General features: G+C 39.6%; 1 protein-coding gene across 4 annotated transcripts in view; it reads right to left on the bottom strand.

Annotated features, from left to right (window-relative positions):
- Positions 1 to 24620, bottom strand: part of TIAM2 (TIAM Rac1 associated GEF 2) — a 135834-nt gene that overhangs the window by 1242 nt on the left and 109972 nt on the right. For 2 of the 4 annotated variants that reach the window (XM_088161699.1, XM_088161701.1), the window contains 11 exons: positions 10878 to 11057; positions 9389 to 9457; positions 8927 to 9052; positions 7697 to 7805; positions 6910 to 7089; positions 5401 to 5519; positions 4148 to 4256; positions 3355 to 3413; positions 2418 to 2523; positions 1588 to 1675; positions 809 to 963 (listed from right to left, as the gene is read on the bottom strand). In XM_088161699.1, the coding sequence (XP_088017825.1) occupies positions 809 to 963; positions 1588 to 1675; positions 2418 to 2523; positions 3355 to 3413; positions 4148 to 4256; positions 5401 to 5519; positions 6910 to 7089; positions 7697 to 7805; positions 8927 to 9052; positions 9389 to 9457; positions 10878 to 11057 (1300 nt within the window). Of the gene's footprint in view, positions 1 to 808; positions 964 to 1587; positions 1676 to 2417; positions 2524 to 3354; positions 3414 to 4147; positions 4257 to 5400; positions 5520 to 6909; positions 7090 to 7696; positions 7806 to 8926; positions 9053 to 9388; positions 9458 to 10877; positions 11058 to 17729; positions 18138 to 20471; positions 20579 to 24620 lie in introns of those variants that run through there. The other 2 variants (XM_088161702.1, XM_088161700.1) reach the window with 2 other exon arrangements.

Below are 24620 nucleotides of genomic sequence, written 5' to 3' on the forward strand. Positions count from 1 at the left end.
GTGCAGAGTAAAAATGCAGATTTATATTTTTCAGCAAAAAAATTGGTTATACCTTTTATCTTAATAGCCCACTTATGATTATGATGGACAGGCATTCCAAGTTTTCATTACACCTATCACAGGGCTCTGTACTTACCCCTCATGTATAATACATATAAAATCCTCCAAAAAAGTGTAGTCATAAATTACACACTTCTGCAGAAAGAAAAACTGACTTGGGCACCTCAAGCACTGAAGGGCCCAGATATAGGCAGGAACTGAACTCTTCCAGATCCTCTGATGTTAAGGGGATTTTTCAGAGGACTGATCTGATAGAGAACTTGAAATACTAGTAACTACTCATTTAACTAAAATGTCTGAAGCCTGTACTTAATTACAGTATCAGCTGGGATGCAGATTTAGTGCATTGAAAGAAGCAAGACCCCTGCCTTTTGCCAGTTGTTCTAAATATAAATGTTATTAGGGCTGTTACTAAAGGGAACTCAGAGGAAAGAACGCTAATATTGTATGCCAAAGGGTGTCTGTTCCTTCCCAGCAAAACAAATTTGAGCCATATTAAGTCTGTTCTGAAGAGAGCTAATGACACATTGCAGTGTGGGGAGGGGGGATAGCAAGTCTGCTTATCTCCTCTAGCCCTTGTCACACACTTCAGTGGTAGAGAAACTACTCCTGCTCCCATCCAAAAAAAAAAGAAATGGGATTTGTGGGTCTGACACATGACACTCTATGGTCATGGTAATAATTGTGAATGCTCTACCAACACCAGAATCTGGACACTTTAGTTTTCACTTGAGAAAGTGTTTCTTACCCAGTTTAGCTGTGGCAGGTACACGATTCTTAAGTGGGATGAGGCGCTCTTTACATTTCTTCTCCAGTGGTAGCTCACATTTTATGTGACGTCTGAAATTCTCCCGCAGGATAGAACGGATGACCTTCACAATGTTAGTCTTGTTCTCAGAATCACTGCAAGGTTAAGAAAACACAAAACTTAATTTTCCTCCCTGAAGTAAGACACTGGGATAAAATGTTCCCACTTCCTTTCTGCTGATGGGCTTTAGTGTAGTTTTTTTCAAAAGCTTGCTTTAGTAATGGGTTTACAGCTATCATAAGATCATAGAATGTTCTGTATTGGAAGGGACAGTAAAGATCATTGACTTTCAACCCCTGTGCCATGGGCAGGGACATCTTAACAGTGCTACACATTTCACACACTTTGTGTTTTGAGATCTTGGTTGCTTCCTCTTAGAGAATTACTTGAAAGGTAAATTCTGTATGATGGAATCACTACCTTAAGTGGTCTTTATGAGAAAGTAACCTCTGTTAACCAGCTGAGACTGATAACAGCAGTTACTTTCCCCATACCATACTGGAGCTTGTGTTCCTATATCTGCAGATTTCTGACACTGGATCGCTGCACCTACTTAACCCATTTGAATTTGTTACACTTTATGGCAAAGTGCCTAGCGTCAGATAAAGAATGCCACTTCAAAACTGCTGATATAAAGGTCACATGGGGGAAAATACTTCCTTCTTTTTTAAAATTCCATTAATGTGATTTGTGAAATACAACCTCCATGTAAAGCTTACCTGCTGCACAACTGAAAAACTGTTTCTGGCCTGCCTTCTATTTCTGACTTGGTGTGAATCAGCTCCCAGATACAATTGTTTTCTGTTCCTGTGCATGGAAAGAAACGTTACGTTTTCATACACTCCACAAAACCTTTGGCAGTAGAAAGACCAAGGTAGAGCTCCTCCACTCTCCTGAAGGCAGTGTTAACTCGGCCACGTGTGGAGCTACAGAAGATCTCAGTCAAGGTGGAATCCAAGAAAAAGTCCCCTAAGCTCTCTTGTTGTGGCAGCCTAGCACTGCCTTTGATAACTGCTCTCTGGGAGAATTGTTTTCCCCATTCTTGCTGCTTCTCCATGTCTTCCAGCCTTAACAGGCCTTCACCCAGGTGTGCTCTAAAGACCTTATGACACTTTACAGAACATACAGAAGTGGATAGGACTATAAATAAAAAATAAAAAAAAAATAAATCCACAGCCCTTTACTATCACAGATTACAGTCATCTTTCCCCTGTTTGAAAAAACATGAGGATCAGCACACACACAGCACCAGCGTGTCACCAGGATGTCAACCATGGTAAACCACCTGCCTTTTATTGGGATTTTCTATTTTATCATTCCTTCACATCATGTTGCATCTCCCTTAATGCACAGAAGTCAACATACCATATGAAGAAAGTCTGTAAATGTATTAAGCCTATACCCCCTGAGTGCAGAGACAACAGTGGATAGATGGTATTTTCTCTACACCTGCTTGTTTCCAGAGACTCAGAAAGACATCTGGAAGAAGTACAATTACAGAATCCGAGAAAAGCATTCAGTCCTAAAGTATTTACTGCAAGAGAGTTACCTGCTGTGTTCCCCAGTCGAACTTGAAGAGCAGATAGAGGAATCAGCCAACGAAATTTAAATGGATCCAAGTCACCATAATTATGTGCAGCACGAACATTTGTAGGCTGTAAAAAGAAAACAAAGGATATTTCTAAGAAGTAGAAAAAGTGGTGGTGCTTTGTGCTACTTGTAAAAGACTTGCCTTTGAAGAAAAACAAAATTGATGAAACTTTCCTTCACTGCCTTAAAATGAACTTGTAAAAATAGTTGAAATGGTGATAGACACAACCTTTGGAATTCATAATTGCTTCAACTTTAAAAAGCCATTTGATTTTAACAGATAAAAATAATACTTTGCCTATAAGTACTACCAGGAAAGAAGTTTCCTGTGAAAGAACATGCAGACTGTCAATTAGCAGAATACATTAATCATGCAGCTGCTGCTGCTACTTTTAGAGCCCCTCCATCTGTTACAATGAGCATGGTACAGTGTATCACCACTGGTACTTGTTACATATAATTTGCTACCTGACTTCCACATTTCAGGTTTGAAAGTGGGTGCAGAGAATGTTTTGTCTATAATGTCCCTTTTCCTTTCCTTCCAGGATAATCAAGGGTCTGTAAAACAAAGGTGTTTCACCTACACCCTGTGGTAAGGTAGGCCATCATAAATGCTGTCTGGAAGAATTAGTGATTTCTGCATAGCAATGTTTTGTATTCCACTTGATAAAAGTAACGTGGGGGTCACATAGAAGATGATGCTGCTTACTAAATAACAAAGAATATTTATTGCTACAGAGATTCTAAGCACTTGTTTTGGCAGGAAAGCCAGAATTACAGCCAGCAAGGGAAAGTCGTGTTTCACCTCAGTCACTCCCCCTTTAACACTATTGTGGTCCATCTCACATTGCAGTAATATCCTGAATATCCACCGTCTCCACTGATACCAGACTTACCATTTTCTTTTTGAGTTTGTAGTTCTCCTTATACACCAGTATTACAGCCCTCTTAAAAACTGAAAAGAGAAAGAAAAGTATTCATTATAGGCATAACATTACATAAACAAATACAGAAGATGTAGGATAGGTGTAAAAATTTTCTTTCTGTAGACAGTGGATATTTTCAAGAAGAGCAAGGGCCTATAGCAGGAGAGTGCTGTGAAGGACGCAGTCTGTTCTTCCTGCAATTCAACAATTTGTTCTTCTGTTTGAAGCATCCCCTCCCCTAATCATGCTTCCTAGGGAAGGTCCACCGAAATATTAATTTATTTTTTTTTTAAGAAATGGACTCTTGTTTGCATGCTCTCATTTCCACAACAAGTTTCAGGTTAAAATAACCTGGATGGGGATTTCAGTGCAGTAGCTGTAAAGCAGAAGTTAGTCTGAATTCACAAGAGTAGAATAAATCATGATTTTCTCACAATCCTCCTTTGAAAGCTTCAGTTAACAGATTGTTCCAAAGACTCTAATATTGCTTCTTGAAAATCACTGATTTCCATAGTTTGAATATAGGCAAGACAGAAGCTGATGGTGGCTCACCAAACAGTGGAGCAAACAGTACCAGCAAGCAAATAAACAGAAACTTTTTACATGTTAGGAAAATACAACTATGTATTTCTTCACATATAAGTCTCCACCCTAGATATCACATTACTACAGGGAAGGGAGTTTGGGGCTTTTATCCTGTGAGAATATCTAATGTGGCAATCTTCAGATTTGAATGCTCTGAGTCCTTAAGAAAGACATTTACCAAACACTGTAAGTTCAAGGTCTTTCCTTGCTTTGCCCAGCGATGGGAAAGGATTCAGCCAGGTAACTGTAGAGTGCATCAGAAGTTCTCCCATTGAAAGCTCTGTCACCTGTGTTAAATTATAACAGTAGAAAACATAAATAAACAGTATAAATATATACATCAGTGCTGCATTTTAGTACACACCAGTAACTTTAAGGATCTATGTTTTCTGTATTTACGCTATGTATAGAAAGAGATCTTCGCTACAGCAGGAAAAGTGTGAGTAATCTCTTTTTTTTAAATCAGATTACAAATATACAAAGTAATAGCCCCTAAGTTATGGAAGCTGGTTAGAAGTTCTTACTATTAATAACTTAGAAGAATACTAAGGTGATCTGATTATCTTACACTTCCATATAGCCAGTTATGAACCGCCTGATTTATTAGTTGTAAGTATCTTTATTTTCTTTAGAGTAATTAGTATTAATTACACTACCAATGGCAGAATTAATGGAGGTCTTGTACTCTGAGGCTTCTGTCTTCTGTGAGACACAACATAATGCTGAAGAATATCACAGGCTGTCAAGTTTTGTTTCCCCATAAAAGATAAGACACCAGGTAGTCAACAGGGGCAATTTGACTTTTACTAGCAGGAAATGAAACAACAGAGATGACATCTCTCATATCTGATATTCAACTTCACAGATTTGATCTGCTTAGTAATTGTTTGATGTAAATGACTAAGTTGAGGCCTTGCTGCCCCAGTTCTGGGAGATGACTGCACAATGTCTGTATAACTAACGGGTTTTGCTCTGACAAATACCCATGGATGCCTCAGCACAGGAGTGTAGAGAATGAGAATAACAGACCTTAATGTGAAATCCCTTGAATTGCCATTTTCATTTATACGGGTGAAAAAATATGTTAAGAACTTAAGAACTCAATAGCATAAAATCTGAATGCCTTGGGGCATGGATAATCTCTGCAATGTTTTGACAAGAGGGGTTTTTTTCCTACTGAGAACTATATCTACTCCTGCTTGCAATTCCTGTCAGTCCAGAATGTGACTCTGGCAGCTGTCTGAAAACTTTACCATAACCTACTGACAGAAAGAAATTGGATAGGCAGATACAAAATGAGTCAAAATATTAAAGGAGAATGGAGCAAGCCCAGTGCAATTAAGTTCCCAAAATTACCTCAGGAAGAGATGAAGCCCCAACAGCAAGCTGGATAATGCTTCGAGAGTCAATGCAACATGTTTCTTCTCTTACCTCTTTCTCTGTTCCACTTTGATCTGCAACCAGTTGGTCAAATACAGTGCCATAATCTTCATATATCTTCTGCATCTCATTTATGTGACTTGCTACTTTCTCCATTGCCTTCAGTGCTTCTGTAAGGTTTAAAAATTTCATACACAGCTATGTAATTCATTTTTATTTTCTAAATATGGTAATTTTAAATTGAATTCCCCTTGAGGTACGTAAAAATGATGTTGCCTTTCCAAAGTCTGGTGAACTGAATTCTAGCTCTGTATCAGTACTTTCTCACAGATTTCTCAAAAAGAAGAAATACTTCCTGCTTCAGAGTAAGTGAAAAATGCTCATGTGGTACCTTAAGTGGCTGAAAAGACTGCAATAAGCATTCCAGTGACAAGCCCCCAAAGTTATCAATATTTACAGCAGTATGATACTACCATGGTTAAATTTCACATCTTGTAGATATAGGGCCACTAGGATCTCTGGAGTAATCTACACTCATCCTAGAATGTGTTATCTAATGGTCTTTAAAAGAAACAAACTGCATTTGCCTCATCCCATAATGGACAAAGAAATACAGTGTTAGGCTGTACAAGTTCTTCCTAGCTCTACATATGAAATGCAGGTGGCCAGGTTTTTGTTTAAATTGTATTTTCCAAATAAGAATGTCACTAGATTCCATTAGATTTTCGTATTAATTCAGAATGGAATTGTGCAGGGATTCTTTGTTTCATCAATTCTTAATGGTGCAGCGTTCTAGCAGTTTAGCAGTTTGGCATCTATCCTGACCTGCAAATAATTCCCCACTCCCACCTTGTTTGGGGAAGGGAACAATATTGGAAGCTCCTCTTGAAGTCAGTAAGAGCCTCATGAGTTTTTACTGACAGTGCAGATTTTGTCTGCATCCGTTTTCTGAAAATGACAATTGATCCATAAAAGACACCTCTTCATTTTCATCCATCAGGTGCTGACAGACCTGAACTGGAATTTGCCAGGGTGAAATCCCAGGCATGTGAGCCTAGAAAAGGAATCAACTCTAATACATGTTAGATAAGTCTCTCCATATGGGAGGGCTGCAAACATTTGACAAAGATCTCTTCTACACAAGAGTCACAGAAAGACCTTGAACAACAAATATTTCCTTCTGTGGAGCTCTTAAACTTTGACATATTTCAAGAACTAAATGATAACCACAAGATGGAGCCTTGGTCAGTGTTTCTCAAGTGGGTTAAAAAAAAAGGCAACACTGTGACCTAACATGCTCCTGTGCATAAGGATAAAGATCCCAGTCTTACTTGCCATGGCAAATCCTGGGCATACCTACTTCTCAAAGGGACTTGGACATACCAAGTAGGACTTTTAGCTAAAGGAACGAAAGAACCACTACTTTTAAGGAGAGGGAGGGAATCCTCTCTAGGTTTCGACGAGTTCTGTGCTGTCTGCCAAAATGCCTACCTGTATCTTCAGAAAGGGCAGAAAATAAAACTTAACTCATATTCATTCCTGTAGAAGAAAAGAAGTTACCTGTCAAATGATAATGCTCCTCACTCTCATTGTCTGTCAGAGATACCAGCTCTTTTAAAAGCAGAGGGTATTTCAGCACCCTCTGAACTGGCTTTATGAGATATGACTCCAGTGTAGAAGAATGTTGCTTTGTGGGATTTCGAGCATCCAGAAAGGTCTTAAAGGCACTATCTGTTTTGGCTACATGCCCAAAAAAAAAAAAAAAAAAAAAATTGGTCAGTTGAACACAAAAGTCATGGAAGTTACAATAATAGAAAAACATGGAATGGCAACTTGAACCCAACACCAAAACTCTCACCCTTTTCAATGGATGATTTAAAGAGTAGTACACAATATTAATTTCATAATAATTTCCTGCATCAAATAACATTCAAAAGGCCTGAGAGAGCAATTTTATGAATGTGAGATTATTTCTCTAATTTTTCCATTGCATTGCAGCAAATGTTAGAGGAAGTAATTCCTGATTTATTCTACCATTTGTTGCTGCTCTTCTCGAGTCTAGGCCTGCAGACAGTACAAACTTGTGGAAGATGTTTCTACAGCTCTCCAGGATACTGCCCTGGAGGTTACAAAAGGAATCTTATTCTTCAGGTCTATATCATACTTCAGCAGAACCTCTGTTCTTAGAGCTTCCTGTTGAAAGATACCTGATTAGTCCTTGTTTTATACCAATATTTAGTCCTTGATTTTATCCAATACTCTCTGCAAGTTGACAAGATTTGTTACAGTAGTTCACTGCAGTTTGAATTCATGTAAGTGAATTACAATAAAGAAGACAATAAATTACCTCTCTCAAGAACTTTCTGAACTTTGATGTGGTTTGCACAGAAGCCACTGTACAGTTTGAAGTGGTCAGCATAATACAGAAAGGAGCCTCCAAGGGAAAAGAGCAATTTCTGAAATTAACACAATCAAAATATTAGTTCACTACTAGAATCCTAAATAAATATTCAGGCATACAACATGCAGACCCAGTTGTGGATTATCTGCTATCTTTCTATGCATGCATTATATATATGTAACATGAATATACTACTGGTAGTAATGATGGTATTTTTGCATTTTTCTGAGTGTAGAGGACAGCCTATTTAGGCATAGCCTGCAATTTTCTCCTATCTTCCTGAGCAAGTATTCTGTTTTACTTTATATTTCAGGCAGCAGAGGAACAAAAATCAGCAAACATATAACTATGTTGTGCTGGGAAAAAAACGTGAGCCATAGGAAGCAAGACATAAAAGTGCCAAAGCCAGACGGGACAGAGTAAAATAAATACAGGATTGCTTTCCAGCTGTTTTCCTTTTTTCAGGCAGGTAGTAATTACAGGACACCTCTGATGTTTTTGGATGGAGTGGAGGTTGGGAAGGTGTGGGAGGGATTGAATCACAAGAAAGAAAAATGCCTCCTAAAGCAAATATAAGAAAGAGGAGTAGTGAGGGAGGAGGAGAGCAGCCCTCTCCCCCTTTTTAATCAATGTTTGCTCCACAAAACGCAGCAAATGTTCAGGAGACCTGCCAGCAGTCACACTCAGTCCCGAGCCAGGGAATCTCCTTCGTCCAGTCAAGGCAGGCACTGGGTGGTGCTACAGCCATTTACACTTCACAGGCCCCCTTCCTGGACCTCACAACATGGAAAACTCGTGTGGCATTTAACAGGCAAAGCTCCCAGTCTGTTGGGAGTCAGTTGGGCACAGCAGGGAGAAGCACAGGCAGGGCAGAATTCAGCACAGTGACAATAAACTCTCTACAAAGGAGTTCTGCCTCACAAACACCACCAGTTTATCGTGTACTCCAAGTCTACTCTGCCTTTTCCCATGTTGCAGCTTTTGCCATGGGGAGGAAGATAAAACCCATAAAAGTAGCATTTATCTTTCATTGCTGAATAAAACTCTGTAATCCAAAGGAAAGCTTCAAACATAAAGGTGACCCTATGAAACTTCTTAGAGCCAGAAACTTCTTAAAGTCAGATTTTCACAAACGTTTTCAGGTAACTACAAAGTATGAAATGAAGAAATATTTACCCGGAACTGAGATGGTGTTTCCAATGTATTAAAATCTGAGGAAGAAGATATTCCATCTTCAAGGGTCTCCAAAAACACCTTCTGGAAATCCAGCATTTCTGGCAGGCTGCCAAACAAGGACTCCATCTGTGGAAAACATCAGGCTATGAAGTACAGGACTCCATGGACCTAAAGGTGGTCTTTTAAAAACAGTGGACTAAGGAGATGTACAAAGAGACACACAAAGAGATTGCAAAGGCTAGTGATGTCTTTCTTAATACTTTTCAAACAGGTTTTATAAAAAATCCATGCAAAAAGTGAAGGTTTCTCAGAAGAAAAGTTCCATTTAAGAAAAGGAAGTGATGCACACACCAGAGAGAAAGGCATGACTGTTCTGTCACACTATCAGCAATGAAAAACCCAAGTGCCAAGGTCTTAACCAATAAAAGAATAACAAGGACCTTTATTCAGATATTCCCTTACCTCATCCTGAGTAAGGAAGGTTTCTTTCTGAAGGGGCTCCAAGTATAGCTCGAAGAGACAGCTCAAGTCCTGCAAAAAAGAATATTTGTTCACTTTTTCTATACCATTTGGGAACTGTTCTTTATGTGGCAACCTGAGACAGAGGTAAGTTTGGGGCATGAACTAAAGACACAATTCCTTTTCAGTAACAAAATAGCTTGCATATTGTTAGCACTGAAGTTATTGCTAAATTAGAGGCAAACTGATTTCAGTGCAATGTTTCTGTTTCATCCTTAAGGCTTTACAACTTGATTACAAGAAATTATATTTTAGCCTAGCATGAGGAAGAATTGTTACAGATGATTATTTTCGAATGAGTCCATCCATATGAACGGCATAAAATGTTTTAATTATGCAGGTTAAATAAACTATATAAATAGCCATTTATTTAAACATCTGTAGTAATATTCACAAGGACATGTAGCATTTTAAAACCCTATAAGCTATTAAAGTATTCAGTCATGTTGACAGGTAGGTGTGCTCAAGGGCTTTTTCAGTCACTTCTTCAGAAAATTAATGCCATTTTTGAAGACTTACTACCCCGCACCAAAGCATGACAGCAGGGCTGGGGCCCACTACAGGGCTCTCCAACCCTGGGAAGACACTGTGTGGAAGGAATCATGAGCAGCTCCCTGAAAATGCCATAACAAATATGGCATCCTGCCAGGATTTTTCCTGATGCAGAATTTCATGTCTATCAGTGGCCTCCACGATCAAGCTTTGTTCAAGCAATTCCTCTAAAAGATACATCAGGAGGACATAAATGAGGGTCCAGCCTATGGCTGTTTTAGTGCCTTGGTGGATGAGTGCTTTCTTTTCCATAAACATTAGTGCAGCAAGTACTGACATCTGTAAATACATGTTTTGAGATCCAGAAAAGGAGATTATGCCTTCTTGCTGGGGGTCAATTAAATTGATGTTTTCATGGTTCCTTTGGCATCCAGTCACATGTTTAGAGTTCATAAAAAGAAGAGAGATACATCGAACAAATTGCAGGCTTATCAGAAGAGAAATAACTTTCACGTCATGCTACAACCCACTGAAGTTGTGCCTTTTAGCTTTCCTGTTTCAAAAATAATCATGCACTCTTCTTCCACAAATTTATTTGTAGGAGACTATTCTGTTCTTCTACCAGATTTATTTTCATCTTGAAAACTAGGGCGACATGCCCTGAAAAACCCTTTTTGTTTGCAGGTATCTTCTCCCCAGATGACTGCTCTCCTATATGACTACAAATTGACTACAACTAGTGCTACTACATCAAATCCTACAGCCTCGGCTACAGGAGCAAGTCTGCTAGAAACAACAGGAAAAATTAGATAAAGGAGACTTTGTAGGTTATGACCCTTGTGGAAGGCTGGTTGTATAAAGATAAGATCAAAACATGTTAAGACCATCCACAAGTCACGGTCAGCCTCAAAAACAAGTGAGCCATGCTTTCTTTTTTTACCTTGACATAAGATTTCTCGGTGTCCATGAGTTCTTGGATGACTTTCCTCAGTCTATCTGCATCAGAAAGGTGGCGAGCCAGTGGTCGTGGAGGTGGATCCTGGTTGTCCTTCTGTCCTTCCATGTTGCTTGCTTGGACTTCTTGGAAGTTCCGGCACAAGGCACTGATCTGTTCTGCACTCTGTTAAGTGAGAAGAAACAGACAAGAGACAATGTTTTAGAATACAAGTTGTACTACAATAATTTTAAAATTCCTCCCATTTTGCTCCTGTTTCAAATTCAGGGGCCTGAGCACACCACTGATTTTTATCAGTGTGTATCAAGATGTGTATCTTGATGGCTTTGAACAGCTTTAATTTATAGTAAACGCAGATCAGAGCAGTAAAAAGAATTTAAAATTGCTAGTGATTTTCCAGCGCAGATTATTTTCAGTCTTCAGATACAAGCTCATGGAATGAAAAGATGAGAGAGCACTCGGCTATATCACATACTTAGAGTCTTACGACACTAGCATCACACTGTTTTCCACCTCTCTTATTTGCAACACTGCATCAAAATGGAAAGAATTAGCAGATAAATACCCTAAAAGCATCCAGAATATTTATTTTAGATTTCAACTTCTGCCTATATTGTGTTGTGTGTTTTGTTGTTGCTTTCTAAACAATGAGACATGGAGCTGAGGGTTCAGATTCCAATATCTGGGGGTGTCAAAAGATGGTCAGATGTTTTCTCTCCAAGGACACAACTACATACCAGGATCTTTTGCTTTCAAAAAAGGCAAATTAAAAACTAAATATTTGAGATTCTTTAGAAGAATGATTAAAAACAGAATTTTTGAAAAATCAGAACATTTTCAAACAAGGTAGGAACTGAAGATAGAACAACAGTTAATCTTGTGAGGCAAAGATGGAAGACAAGCAGATATTCCTGACACTGTGAAATAGTTATGCAATTTTCTCTTGCATGACCACAACTAATATCCAACAACAACTTTGCAGGCCATAATCTTAAATGCTTAATTTGAAATTATTCCACTGTTCTCTTTCTTACATGGTATTTCCCCGAAAGCTAAACATCACTACCATTGCCCAATTCTATGTTAACAGCATTTGGTATCCACATCTTTGTACTACATGAAACAATTCTTCTTTAGTGTTTCTGTCATTCAGACACTTGCACAAACTGGACAGTTGCCTAAGCTGTGCCATTTATCACCTTGTATTTAGCAAGTGCATTCAAATGAGGGCTACATGAAGACTGCCTTACTTCATGTGTAAGTCTTTTTTCAATGACATCAGGATATGAGTGCATTTCAGAACTGTCTTAATTTGTACTTTATTTATCCCACAGGCTTTTTCAAGTCATCCTTTTTGGGTGTCCTGATTCACCACTGATTACCTGTGTTGCTTGGTTCACCAACATACTAGGTTATCAAATGAACAAATGCAAAAGTCAATCTGAAAATGAATTGAGTTATATACAAAGTCGTTCAGTGAAGTGGAGGCTAAATGGACTAGCAATATTTAATCTCGACAGTTCCTGTGATAAAACACCTATATGATGAAAAGAAATGTTAGAATGTCAGATATTTGCTATGTAGTCCATATTATCCTCTAGTTTTCCAGCTCCCAGTTTTGAAAAATGCCACCACTCTAAAAAAAAAATGAAGTTACTTTCCTCACCAATATGTGCAACCATCTACATAATCCAGTGTAATCCAGTTTGCAGGACTATGAAATTTAGATACATTTAGTATTTTCAACATTTATTCAAACCCTAAAAAAATGCAATGTGAATTGAATGGTGTTTTTTAGAATTACAGCTCCACACTGATGGAATGAATTTTAAAATTGTAGTCAGTCTGTGACACTGAAACTAATTAGTGGTTTACAAACATATCGTTTAGGAAATGGTGTGTGCGTGTGTGTTTATGTGGGTTATTTTAAAGCAGCTTCTAAACAACTGAATGCCAAAGCACTTCAACTTTGTTTGCTTTGTTTCTGATGTCAGAAAGGTTTGTATTTATAGCAGAATACTTCAGATTTTACACTCTCTACAGGTCAAGATGTGCATGGGCAGCTTGATTTACATCAGCCTGATGGCAGATCAAGGACACTGGGATCAAGGATGCAAGGCAGTCTATTGAAAGCAAGTCACAAGCATCATCATCAGGCATAGTTTTACAAGGAAGAGTTAGAAGTCCTCTATTCCTCCTCAACCATCTTTGCATACAGAACAGCCAAACATTGGGGAACATGCTATTTCTACATCCCCTTGAGTTTTGGGGTCAGTGCTGCATCTGTCACTGAGAATCACTATATGGGAAAGAATACGGAAATAGATGATACTCCTCAACATAAATACTTTTTGATCACCTAAGCAATATAATTTTACTGTCAGAAATCGTTCTGCATAGCTGGCCTGAGCCCAAGGCACAGGATTAATTCTCAGATACTGCCGACAAGCACTGATTTTTATAAGCTTTAATATGTTCCTGGATATGTTTGCAAATTTAGCATTAAAAATATTGCCCTTGACCTCCTGGCTCACAGGATCTTGTCTTTTCCTTAAGTCTTGCTGCTCTGTGTCCTTCCCTTTACAAGAGGGAAGAGTCTTCCAGACCACGGAATTTCCAGACCTCACTCTTTGTACCCACGGTGGTATTTACACTTTGGTCAAAGCAAGCATGAAATGCTACTTGATCACAGGACAAAAGTGTTTCACATTCACTCATACACATTGCATGGACCACAGAAGATGAAGGAACCCATTTTGCCAGTGGAACCACTGGTTCTTGACAAGGAGCCTAGTATGAATGAGAACATAGCAACAAATAGATAGGGAAGCATAAAACAATTCTTCCTCCATTTTTCTCCCCAAAATTCTCTTACCACCCAGGTGGGGATCTCTGCCCTTTTCCCCTAGCGTTCTGGAAGCTACTTTCTGCCTCTGACACTAAACAATTTCCTGCTCTTTTAAACTCTTTAAAACAGATCCTTTCTAGAAATTCTCTAGTGGAAACCCCTAGGACGACCTCTTTTACCTCTGGCATGTGTGGGCAGGAGCTCAGCCTCTGCCCTCTATTTGGGCAGCTCTACTTGCCCTGCAGCTGGGATTTCAAAGCCAGATGGGCATTCTGGATGCCAAATCAAAACTTGGTAGTCTAGTGCCCTTAAGCCAAGAAGTCTCAAAAATCCCTCTTGAGAATATACACATCCACCACTATCTTGAATTAAGGAGGGAATTAACCATGAATTTGCTCTGATCTTGATATTGCAATGCTTAATACAGGCAGATATGACTCTCAGATAAAACTGATAAATTCCTCAAGCACATGGCTGATTTTATTTGCACAGGACCAAGACTGTTAGTAAATGGTAAAAAAAATATTCATGCCAATCTTTATAGTGTGCAGCTTATCAGAATAAAAACATTTAAATCAGTAAAAAAGATTAAGTCCAGATAACTGACTAGAGACAAGGCTGCAAAGTAGCTGGGAAAAGATAAAAGCTGAGGAGAAACTACAATGGAAGCAGCAAACTTCCTCCAAAAATCCATTACTTGAGCTTATGTATACCACTTTCACCAACATGTACAGGGGACTGCAAGGAGCTTCAGCTTACCTTTGGCACTGAACAGCAGACAGATAAGGCTACATATCAAAATATTTAGACTAACAGTGCTAGAGGTGGGAAAGAAAAATGGAATTTATGCAAGGCTTAAAGGAGAGAAAGAAAAAAACATACATACTTCAGGGAGAAGGAAGCTAAGGAGCACTGTGTTGGTTTATTGGTCATATTCTAGATTTTCCAGCAAAGCTGTATAAACTGTTCCACAGATCTACCAGCCAGGGGAACCAAACCTCCGCCTAATACTCTCTTGGTCTCTTAGAAAACAGAAGGATGTGTACAAGTAGCCTGGAGAAACATTTCTTTTATCCCCACATGTTTGAGACTCAGACTTAAGGTTCCACATCCTTCTGCAAGGATTATTCTCTGTGAATGTGGACTGCTCAAAGTAACCTTTGAAGGGAAAGTTCCAGCCCACAGAGATGTCACCTTGACCCACGGCAACCAACAACCACAGTGGTGCTCAGCTTGTCAGATGGAGATGCAGCACATTCTATTTTCAATAATAGTTGTGATAAGAAATACTACAGATTATTCCCCTAAAGCGAGCAAAAAGATACTCTTACAAGGATGTCTTACAGATTTTCTTTGCTCCTTGCAGACAAGCATTTCATCATTTGAGGCTGTGCTATCCCCACCAGAGTAACAAAACCCCATAAAATTAATCAGTGAGAGAGCAGAAGGCATTAATCAGCAGTGGTTAAGAACTAGCACAATGATTTCATGGTTATCCTGTGACTTTCTAGTGAATTATATTGATTGAGCATAAATGCTGCACAAGGTCAATTAGTGTTACGGGGTCTCTGCATGCTGCTGTTTATTTTACCCCCATTTATACGTACCATATACTCCACCAGTCTGCCAGGGTTTGTTTGAAACAGGGATGGAAAGGAATATTTTTATAGACTTGGAAAACTCTACACAACTTAAGAAAGACTCCTTGGTGAAATGAAAGTCATGCATGTCCTTTGAGGAGGGTTCAGGATCCAGTATCCTTGTGCAGGACACAGAGCATGTCTATGGGCTGGATCACCAATCCTTTGAACTCCCTACCCTAAGAGGAAATGTGCTCAGAAACATCCTGCAGAAACAGATTAGACTTTGGCCCTCCAAAAACGAACAGCTAACACGTCAGCTCTGCCTGATGTGTGTATTTCCAGGAAGACTGAATGCACCAGTCAGTAGAAGAAATACAATTACATGGAATTTTGAGCAATGAGCAACTAGCCTGAGACACCGTTACATCCCTCACTCTATGTAAAAGGAAAGCTCATGGAGATATCAATCCCTTTTACTTTGTGTTAGAAGGTGTTTCTCTCCAGAACAAAGGTAGCCCTGACAGTTGCCATTTTTTTTGTGGGTGCATCACTCTATGGGCATCTCTGGCATCTCCACAGACTGGGAAGGACTTTGTAACCAAGCAACATAAAAGGCTAGAAAGTTGCAGGCTTTAGCTTCCTTAAAGACCACAGAAAAAAGTTGCTTCATGCTAGACACCAAAACAGTACCTTACTCTTCTAACTTGTTCATTAAAACTGAAAAATGCCAGCAGGACTTTACTGAAAAACACTTTATGGCATTTTCACCATAGATGTCTGGGCAAAAATGCTGCTCAGCTTTCAGCAATAGAAGCTAAACCAAAGCAGTAGCTTCAGTCGTTTATCTTCTGCTTCTTCTCCTACTTTCCCAGCTTCAAGGCCACTCAATATGAACTTGTTCCTGACTGACAATAAAATTCTAGAGGTCTGCTTTATTTCACTCTGTCTCTTGTGTGTCTTTTAATGAAAATATCTACAACTTTGCAAAAAGAAAGGCTTTTTTTTCAGCGTCCTCTCAGATCCTTCATAGCAGTAAGCAAAGCATAATTAGTCATGTTTTAAGGAGGGAGAAGCAAATCCTTTGCACCATAGGATGAGACGGTGCCCTGCTAGACATGACCAGATTATACAAAAGGCAAGGAATTAACAAGGAACTTCTGTCTTTAAGTTAGAATTTCCCAGTCTCAGGGAGATTTACATTAGCACATCAGGCTGTTAACAGAATTAGATGTCACCAACCTCATTTAGAATTATCACAAATACTACAAGAAGAGAGAGGGGCTGCTGACCCAGTAATTCTTTCCAGAGAGCACAGGGTAAGGCCTGAAAGAAGGCTGAACATACAGCTGTGTAAAACAGCCAAGATGCATCCCACCTGATGTGATGCCTGAGCTATTGATATTTGCATGGCAGCAAATCTTCCCTCTCACCTGCCACACAGAGAGATGCTCTGAGTACAGAAGAACCATCAGTGGTGACTGAGGTTCTTGACTGAAACTTTTGTAATAAACCAAGTCATGCATTAGGGACCCAGGCCCAAGAGCCTGCATTGACCAGGTCCCCAGGACAAGCGGCAACCACTGAGTTCACAGATGCTGTGCTCAGTTTCTCTAGAATCAGTCTCCAAAGTCATCTGACCCAACTCATACCAAAGTCAAAAGCAAAACAGAAGTGATTTCCATTACAGGACACTAAATCTTGCCTATACAAAATGTAAAGATGAGAGCATCAGGAAAAAAAAAGAGGAACCCTGACAGCCCAGGTCATAAAAAGGAGAGTCTTATGAGGCAACATCAAAGCACACAATAAAAATTTTCCCAAACCCTGATTTTGTAAAAAGCTGTCAGTTTTTCCTACCCCGGGTCCTTATCCTGATGTTGTCAATTTTAATGCAGAAGGCTCATGTTATTTTTCTGCCACCTGTGTAATACATATACAGCCTTCTTATATTTTGCCAGCTTTACCTTGATTAGAGATCATATTTTCCACCTCTATTCCACAATAATAATTTATTTGTGAAGAAACAGAGAAACAGTTAAAATATTCATGCTGCAGCTATTTCCAAATTTCCATGAGGAATATTTTTAAAATCTTCCCACTTCTTGTCAAAATATGGATCTTACTTAGTCTTTCCTCTAAGAGATGCAAGAAATAACGATTTTCTTGAGCCCAGCAGCAAACAGTGCAGGCAACCAACCCACCCCTCCCACCCCCAAACTTCAGAGACCCCAAACCTTTTCCCATGCCGAGTACTGGCACAAACTCAGCCAACCAACTATACACACTGCGAGAATCCATTATTTGATCACTGATGCTGGGACGGTCATTATTCATCAGGTACAGGCAGCTTGGGTGCTCCTGCAGCCCCGTCCCCCCCAGCTGAAGCCACGCGGCTGCCGGACTCACCACGGAGAGCATCCTGTGCAGGGAGCCGTAAGCTGCTGCTGCCTGCTGCTGGGTTTTGCGAGCCAGCGCTAAACTCTTAGCTCTGGTTTTACTCCTCCTGAAGGCGGGCATTGTAGCTTGTGAATACAAACTTTGCCAAAGGAAAAAGGCCCTCGGAAGGAAGCCACGGATGTTGCGATCCCCCACAAACACACCTTCCCTCTGAGCTCAGCTGCACAAGTTTCTCTTTTGTGCAAATCAGAGACGCTGACAACATCCCGATGCAAGGAGGCTAAGCAGCATATGACAGCACAGACAGACCTGCCATGCCTCCCTTTATTGCTACAAATGAAGGAGAAAGATGCTGGATGAGAAGATTTTTTTACAAATAGCTTGATGTGGTGAGTGCAGGACAAAGTTCAGTTATGACAAGGGAAGATGGGTTTGATCTCCCCAGAAATATACCTGCCTCCCTGCCTGTGAAATTTACTGCATAAACAAAACATCAGGTGCCTTGAGAAAGTTAGCCAAATACCTAAAAATATCTAGAGGGTGCTGACTGCCCTGAAGGTCACCATGATTTATCAATAGCACTGATGCCCTGTCAAGGGTATATGCTGCTAAATGTTGTGGCATACAAATGCTCTTACAATGATAAAGTGAAAAACAAATAGGCATTTCTCTGGATGATTTCTTTATATAATTATGTTTGTCCTTTGTTTGAACTTTCTAGCCATAATTACATCAATAAAAAGAAATTTAAAATGAGCTCAGTAATAAATTCAGGCTTGAAAGTAAAAGTTCTGATTTTGACATATTTACGCAAAAGCAATTGGATCTACAGATAGATTACCCTAAGAACAATGCAGCTTTAAATAAAACATTATAGGACATGACAACACTGAACTGAAGAGATAAAAGACTGAGAAGCAATTTATTAATAAAAGGAGAACTATACCAGTGGCATAATAAAACACAGCAACTCCCATGTTGCCCCTAACACAGCACAGAAGTTGAGCTGTAAGTTTTCATTCAACACTGCCCTTAGCAGCACCTATTGCTCCCTAGCAAACCCTTTCCTTGAGCCCAAGTGATACACCAAGCCTGGGTATCTATGTCCTTGGGTATGAGTGCACTGCTTCTAAGATTTCAAGGATGTTCACCTTCATACAAGCAAGGGAATAACACAGCTTTCTCCTTTAATTACTGCAATTAAACTTACATCCATCTCTTTCCAAATCATTAGCACAACTTGACAGCTCAGCATTTGCCAAACTGTACAGCTCAGTCACTGAGAGGCTGCCTATCAGAGGAAAAATGATGCTGGAGCTCTGAAACAACATGCTGCTGATAAGACATGCAGAACACATCACAGCAGCAGGAACCTCCTGCTTAGCGGATGGACTGTGCCCCTTCTTCCTCTTGGAGACATATCAGGCTCACTGGGGGACAAGACTGTAAACAGAAAATTGAGGAAGTGGTCTTGAAGGAGCAAGAGAGGTTTTGCCTGCTCCCTAACATTTCATTTTTCAGTGGATGTGCAGTCTGGTATAAAAATCAAAATTAATAGATTACTGTGCAGCATGTACAAGGCTACTGTTCTTATCCACCATTAGTGGTTGTCTCTGCAGTAGTCCACAGATCCCAGGGATCCACAGAGCAAGTCTGAAGATAAAAACCAAAATTAAATAAGTAGTGCGTGGAAATTAAAAGTTTACAGTGTGGGACATGGCATTTTAAAAATAACACAGGCCAGGTCACCAGATCCACACGTACTAAGAGTGTAACTATACTTTCTGGAGAGCTACTGTTTCTTTATTTCCTATCTGCATTAGTCCTGGCACTTTCAAGCTCTGTTTTTCTAATAGATACATGCAAAAACACAGCTCATCCACTGGGACCGAGAAAAAAAAAAAAAGGTTGCTAAATTTCAGGTCCAAGCAAAAGCAATATCATCAATCTTGATGAAAAACAATGACAGGCCTTTTTAATTCCATATTAGGAAGTTATTCTTCCCCAGATTTGCTAATTAAGTCTGCATTATTAGCTAGCCATATGCCAGCTAAAAGATGTTACCAATTAACAGCTTTTTTTTAATGTGTATTCATTAGGAAAAAGACAATTATGTTTCCGTAATCTTTCCATCTCCTATTGAGGGACTTGGACAAATCAAAAAGAGGAACAACACAAACTAAAGCAAAGCAAATGAATGAATGCTTTTCATTTAGTCTTCCTTTTTCTCTAGAAGCACATAAGCAGCACTCAAGCACTTTTCAAAAACAAGTAAAATAATCCATCACTGTGAAATATTTTTAAGATCACTGGAAAAATTACATAGCCTTGTTGTTTGTTCCTGTGTACTTTGAATAACGCACATTCCCTTTACCGACATCTGGTTTTCATCTTTCCATTTCAGTGGCACCAGCCTTGATAGTTACCATAACAGTGACATCCTTCATAATACAGGCTTCCCTCTATTGTCCTGATATGTGTAGGTGTGCTTATCTGCATCCAGTTCATTTCCCATCCTGCTTTTGCTCTTAATGCATGAAGGTAAAAGGCTAATTTTACTCGCTCAGTGTACGCTTTGAATAAAAGGAAACAGTGGCTTGCCTGCAGGACAGTCCTGAGCATTTGTGGGCTGCTTTGCAACATCAGTCTGGACCACTGGTGACACAGAAGCATAATTCATATACACAACAAACATATGTAAACATACACACACATTTTTATATATATATAAATATACATGTACTTACGTACCCTGCACTAACAGGAGCTCTGCAGTGTTAGTGGTTTCAAAAGCATTATAAGCTCAGGATTAATACAGCTTGTCTCCAGACCTCCACACTGATATAGAGGGAGTCTGTTTTTTACTTTTTATAACTGTGGGTGGATAATTTTTCTGCATATTTTCCTGTCATGCTTATTATACTAATAACATGGTTTTTAAATGCCGTCAAAATGTATTTTTAAAGCATAATTGACCATAATGAAGATACTTGCTTTAATTCCAGTGACAAAAAAATCAGTTAACATTCCAAATGTTTAAAATTAATTCTTATTTTATTTCTAATTTCAAGCATCTTAAATATCGTTTGAAACATTCTCACTCGAAGTGTTTTGTGCTGAATGCAAAAACTTTTCTCAAGTATTGAATTAGAAACTATAGCAACCACTGAGACATTATCTTTGCAGTTGCATTCATATTTCACAATATAGTTTTGCAGTGTGCCACCTTTGGAGAGGGAGAAGGCAACACGTATCTGTTCTTGTTAGTAGCCAGCATTTTGTATTCCAATTGTTAAAAGATGCAGTAACTCCCCTGTAAACACAAATACAGATTCTCTGAACTCTGCATCAACCTCTCCCCTGGTTTTGGCAAGGCTTTGTTTAGGCAGTACAGCAGAATTCCACTGTCTCAGAAGGAAATAATCACCATGTGAGAGGATGTCTATGTCTGCTCACAATATGTTAACAAAAGACAACAGGTAACAAAACATGAAAATCTGGTGGAACCTCCCTGTGCATCTGACTCAAATGACCTCTTTTTTTTTTTTAATTCTTCTGCCTCTTCCATTCACTTATGTACCTTTCTGTTATTTTTAATTTTGCAGAATTTGCTCCATGTAGCAGACATTTTTCAGTTTTGGAATTTCAGGTCTGCCTTTGTCATTACATGTTCCTGACAGAGCAAAATAGCAATCAAAGCCTCATTGAAGTTATGATGGTATCCAGGATGCAGTATTTATCTGAAATCCTATTCTGAAACTTTGTGCAAATTTAAAGAGACTGTGTGCTACGGTGACTGCTGGGCATATCACATACCTTGGCATGCATTAAAATTTGGCTTAGATGTTTTTGTATTGCAAGGAAAAAACACATATGTTACTGTCAGCACTGTAACTGAACAGTATCCTGATTTTAAAAAGACCAAACAAACCACCAAATATTCTGCAGCTGGCAGAGAGGTTACCCAGTTCCCTGGGTCTGTCAGAAGTGTGATTAGATATCTCTGCCTTTCACTGCAAAGTGGATGCTGCCGTCACATCCTGCACTGCAGGTGCCCGGGGTTGCTTTTGGAGGCGCAGGGTGGTGGGCTCCCAGGCAGCTTCCTGCCCTTCATCAATGAAGTCATGGGCATCTCCAGAGACACTTCTAACCATATCCTGTTGCAATGATTCAGGGCTGCTGTCATATGCTTCCCTTTTCATCTGCAGGTATACCTTATGTATTTTTCCCAGATGACTACAAAGAAAAGCTGTGTTGTAAGTCATCTCCCACTGGCTTCCTTCATTTGCAAGCATCAACACAACAGAGTTTCTTTTCCTGATCAAAACCATCTGCATGTTTTACACCAAAAGCTGTCTCAGTACTTTTGAGAGGACGTTTCCTTCAGTTGGAGGAAAGACAACAAATACCCCTCCCCCTAAAGCCCCAGGGCCTCTCTGTAATAGCACAAAACAAAGCACCACAAGGTCACACCTCTGCATGCAAGAACTGCAGATACTGTGCAGACCCTTCAGTCTTCTTTCCTACCATTCTTGTGCCTTCCTACCAGTAACTATGCAAGCAGGTCTCCATCTACCACCTGACCTGGTTACATTAGGTACAGCACTTTCCATGCTTTAAGCCTTGTGGTTTTGCAGCTCCTACACTGTGTTAGCCAAAACTCTCGGCTCTTACATTTGAATTTTGGGCCATCCATAGGGGATGCAGAACTGCAGGACCAACACAACAATGTGAAATCCAGGACTGGGCAGTAGCACTCACTGGTAGGTTTACAGCAAGCCTTCTGTAACCTATAGTCTACCTGTAGTTCTGGTGGCTTCTCTGAGCAATAGATTAACACACTGAAACCTAGATTAATTAACAAAATTCTTATGAACTTCTAAAGGGCTGCAGTTTCACTGATACCCTTCTCAAAAGGCACAGGAAGACAGCAGGCTGGAGCCACCAGCTCTGGGAGGGTCACCATAGACTGGGCTATCTGCAAGGGAAGCACAATAATTAGCAGAACTCCCCACAGGCTTGTCATGCTTTCAATGCAGAACACTCCCCTCCAGGCACAAATGAATCAAGGAAACCACTGCTGAGAAATATGCTATTTTCCCATGTTAGCTCTGACATTCCCTAAATGCATGTCACATCTGGAAGAAAATGACACTTAGATTGCAGAGGCTATACATGATTTTGAGGCTACCATGTTGTTAATCCCCCTCCTACAAAGTAAAAAAAAAAAAAAAAAAAAAAAAGAAGATGTTAATTGCAGACTACTCCCCAAGCTTTTGGATGTCATCAACTGCTAAAGAGAAGTTTTCATGATTAAAATAAAGGAAAAATCCTTAATGTCCTACAGATGCTGAGTAAACCTTCAGGCAGGCAGCTCTCCTGCAATTAATGACATGCTGTGCAAGCGGGAACTGCCCCAGCAATGCAAAATAGAGCTAATGAGAAGCCACCACGACATTCAGCTGGAATTGCCTCCATGCAAGAAGTGGGTATGGGGCTTTGTTGAGCTTCTGGTCATTTCTGCTTGATTTTCTTTCAATGGAGCTCAACAACTGGTGTTTACTTGGTTAGTACTAGCATTCCCTTTCCAAGATTTTTCATTTTTACAGTATGCTTAACAAAATTATTTCACAAATACTGCTTATATACAGGCAGACTGGTGATCCCATACTCATCTCTGATAGTGGTGTCATCACCAGATCAAAATAAATTAATGAACCATCACATATATATTATATATAATACATATGATCCATATAATAAATAGGATTACATTTGCTGACAGCAGCAGCAGAAAGCAGTCGGGTGTGTTTTGAATAACAGTGCACTGAACTACTCCAAAGCACATCTGCAATAGATCACAATGTATAACGTTTTCTAGGTGATAAATCATAGGAATACATCATTCCTAGCATCCACTTGCATTCTTCTGGAAGATAAAATACCATTCAAATCTTTCACAAACACTGAACAATTGCACGGATTTTCTGTTGGGATAGGACTGAAAGTATGAGTAATGACTACTAACTACTTTCCACTGGTACCTTCCACAGCAACTGCCACAGTTGCCACCTTCCTCTCCCCAAAAATTAAGCCATGCATTTTTTCTTTAACAACTGAGCATTCGGGCATTTTCTCACATCCAGGTTTGAACCCAGACCTCAATGTATATTGTACCAAGGGATTTTTACCCTTAAATTATTCTGCATCAGAAGTTGATGGCTGTGGTCATACTACTAATGGAGGGGTCTTGAACTCAGCTTTAGAAATTTTCAAGACAAAATGCTAATTTCTTCAACTTATGAAAACCACCCCTTCAGAGGTGGCTATGTTGTATATACAAGAGGCCAAAATCACAAAAGGCAGCAAACTCTTTACAATACTCACTGATTTTTCATTGCAGAAATAGCTGTATGACATCAGCTAATAGATGAAAGAGTGATTTCCTTTTTGAAATCCCAACACATGTATGTTTGCATCTGTTGAAAGCACTGTTTTGGGAAGCTTCCTAAGGTAGCTGCATGATGTAGAACTTGGAAGATGAGTTTGCTTTCTGACCGAGTCTCTCTCTACATTCACACCTCCTGGGCGCCATCAGATATGCAAATGAGCTGCTCACTTGCACATATACTTTTGATAGGAAGGGCTACAAAAAAATTTGAACAGTTGTCCAAGCCAGGCATATGTGCATGTTAGCTCCTTGAACACAAAAAGCAGCACTGCATGCAGAGAGACCAAAAACCAGATTTCTCACCATGGTCCCAGACATGCCAACTTCATGGAAGCATACTTCTCACTGCACTGGCAATGCATGTGACCACAAGTGGCATCACAATAAACAGTACATGCAAGCTTCAAAAACACTGGAAGGATGATTTGATATTACACAGGAAGCCCAAG

This window comes from Sturnus vulgaris, chromosome 3 (assembly GCF_052056855.1).
Source record: "Sturnus vulgaris isolate bStuVul1 chromosome 3, bStuVul1.hap1, whole genome shotgun sequence".
NCBI classification, from domain to species: Eukaryota; Metazoa; Chordata; class Aves; order Passeriformes; family Sturnidae; genus Sturnus; species Sturnus vulgaris.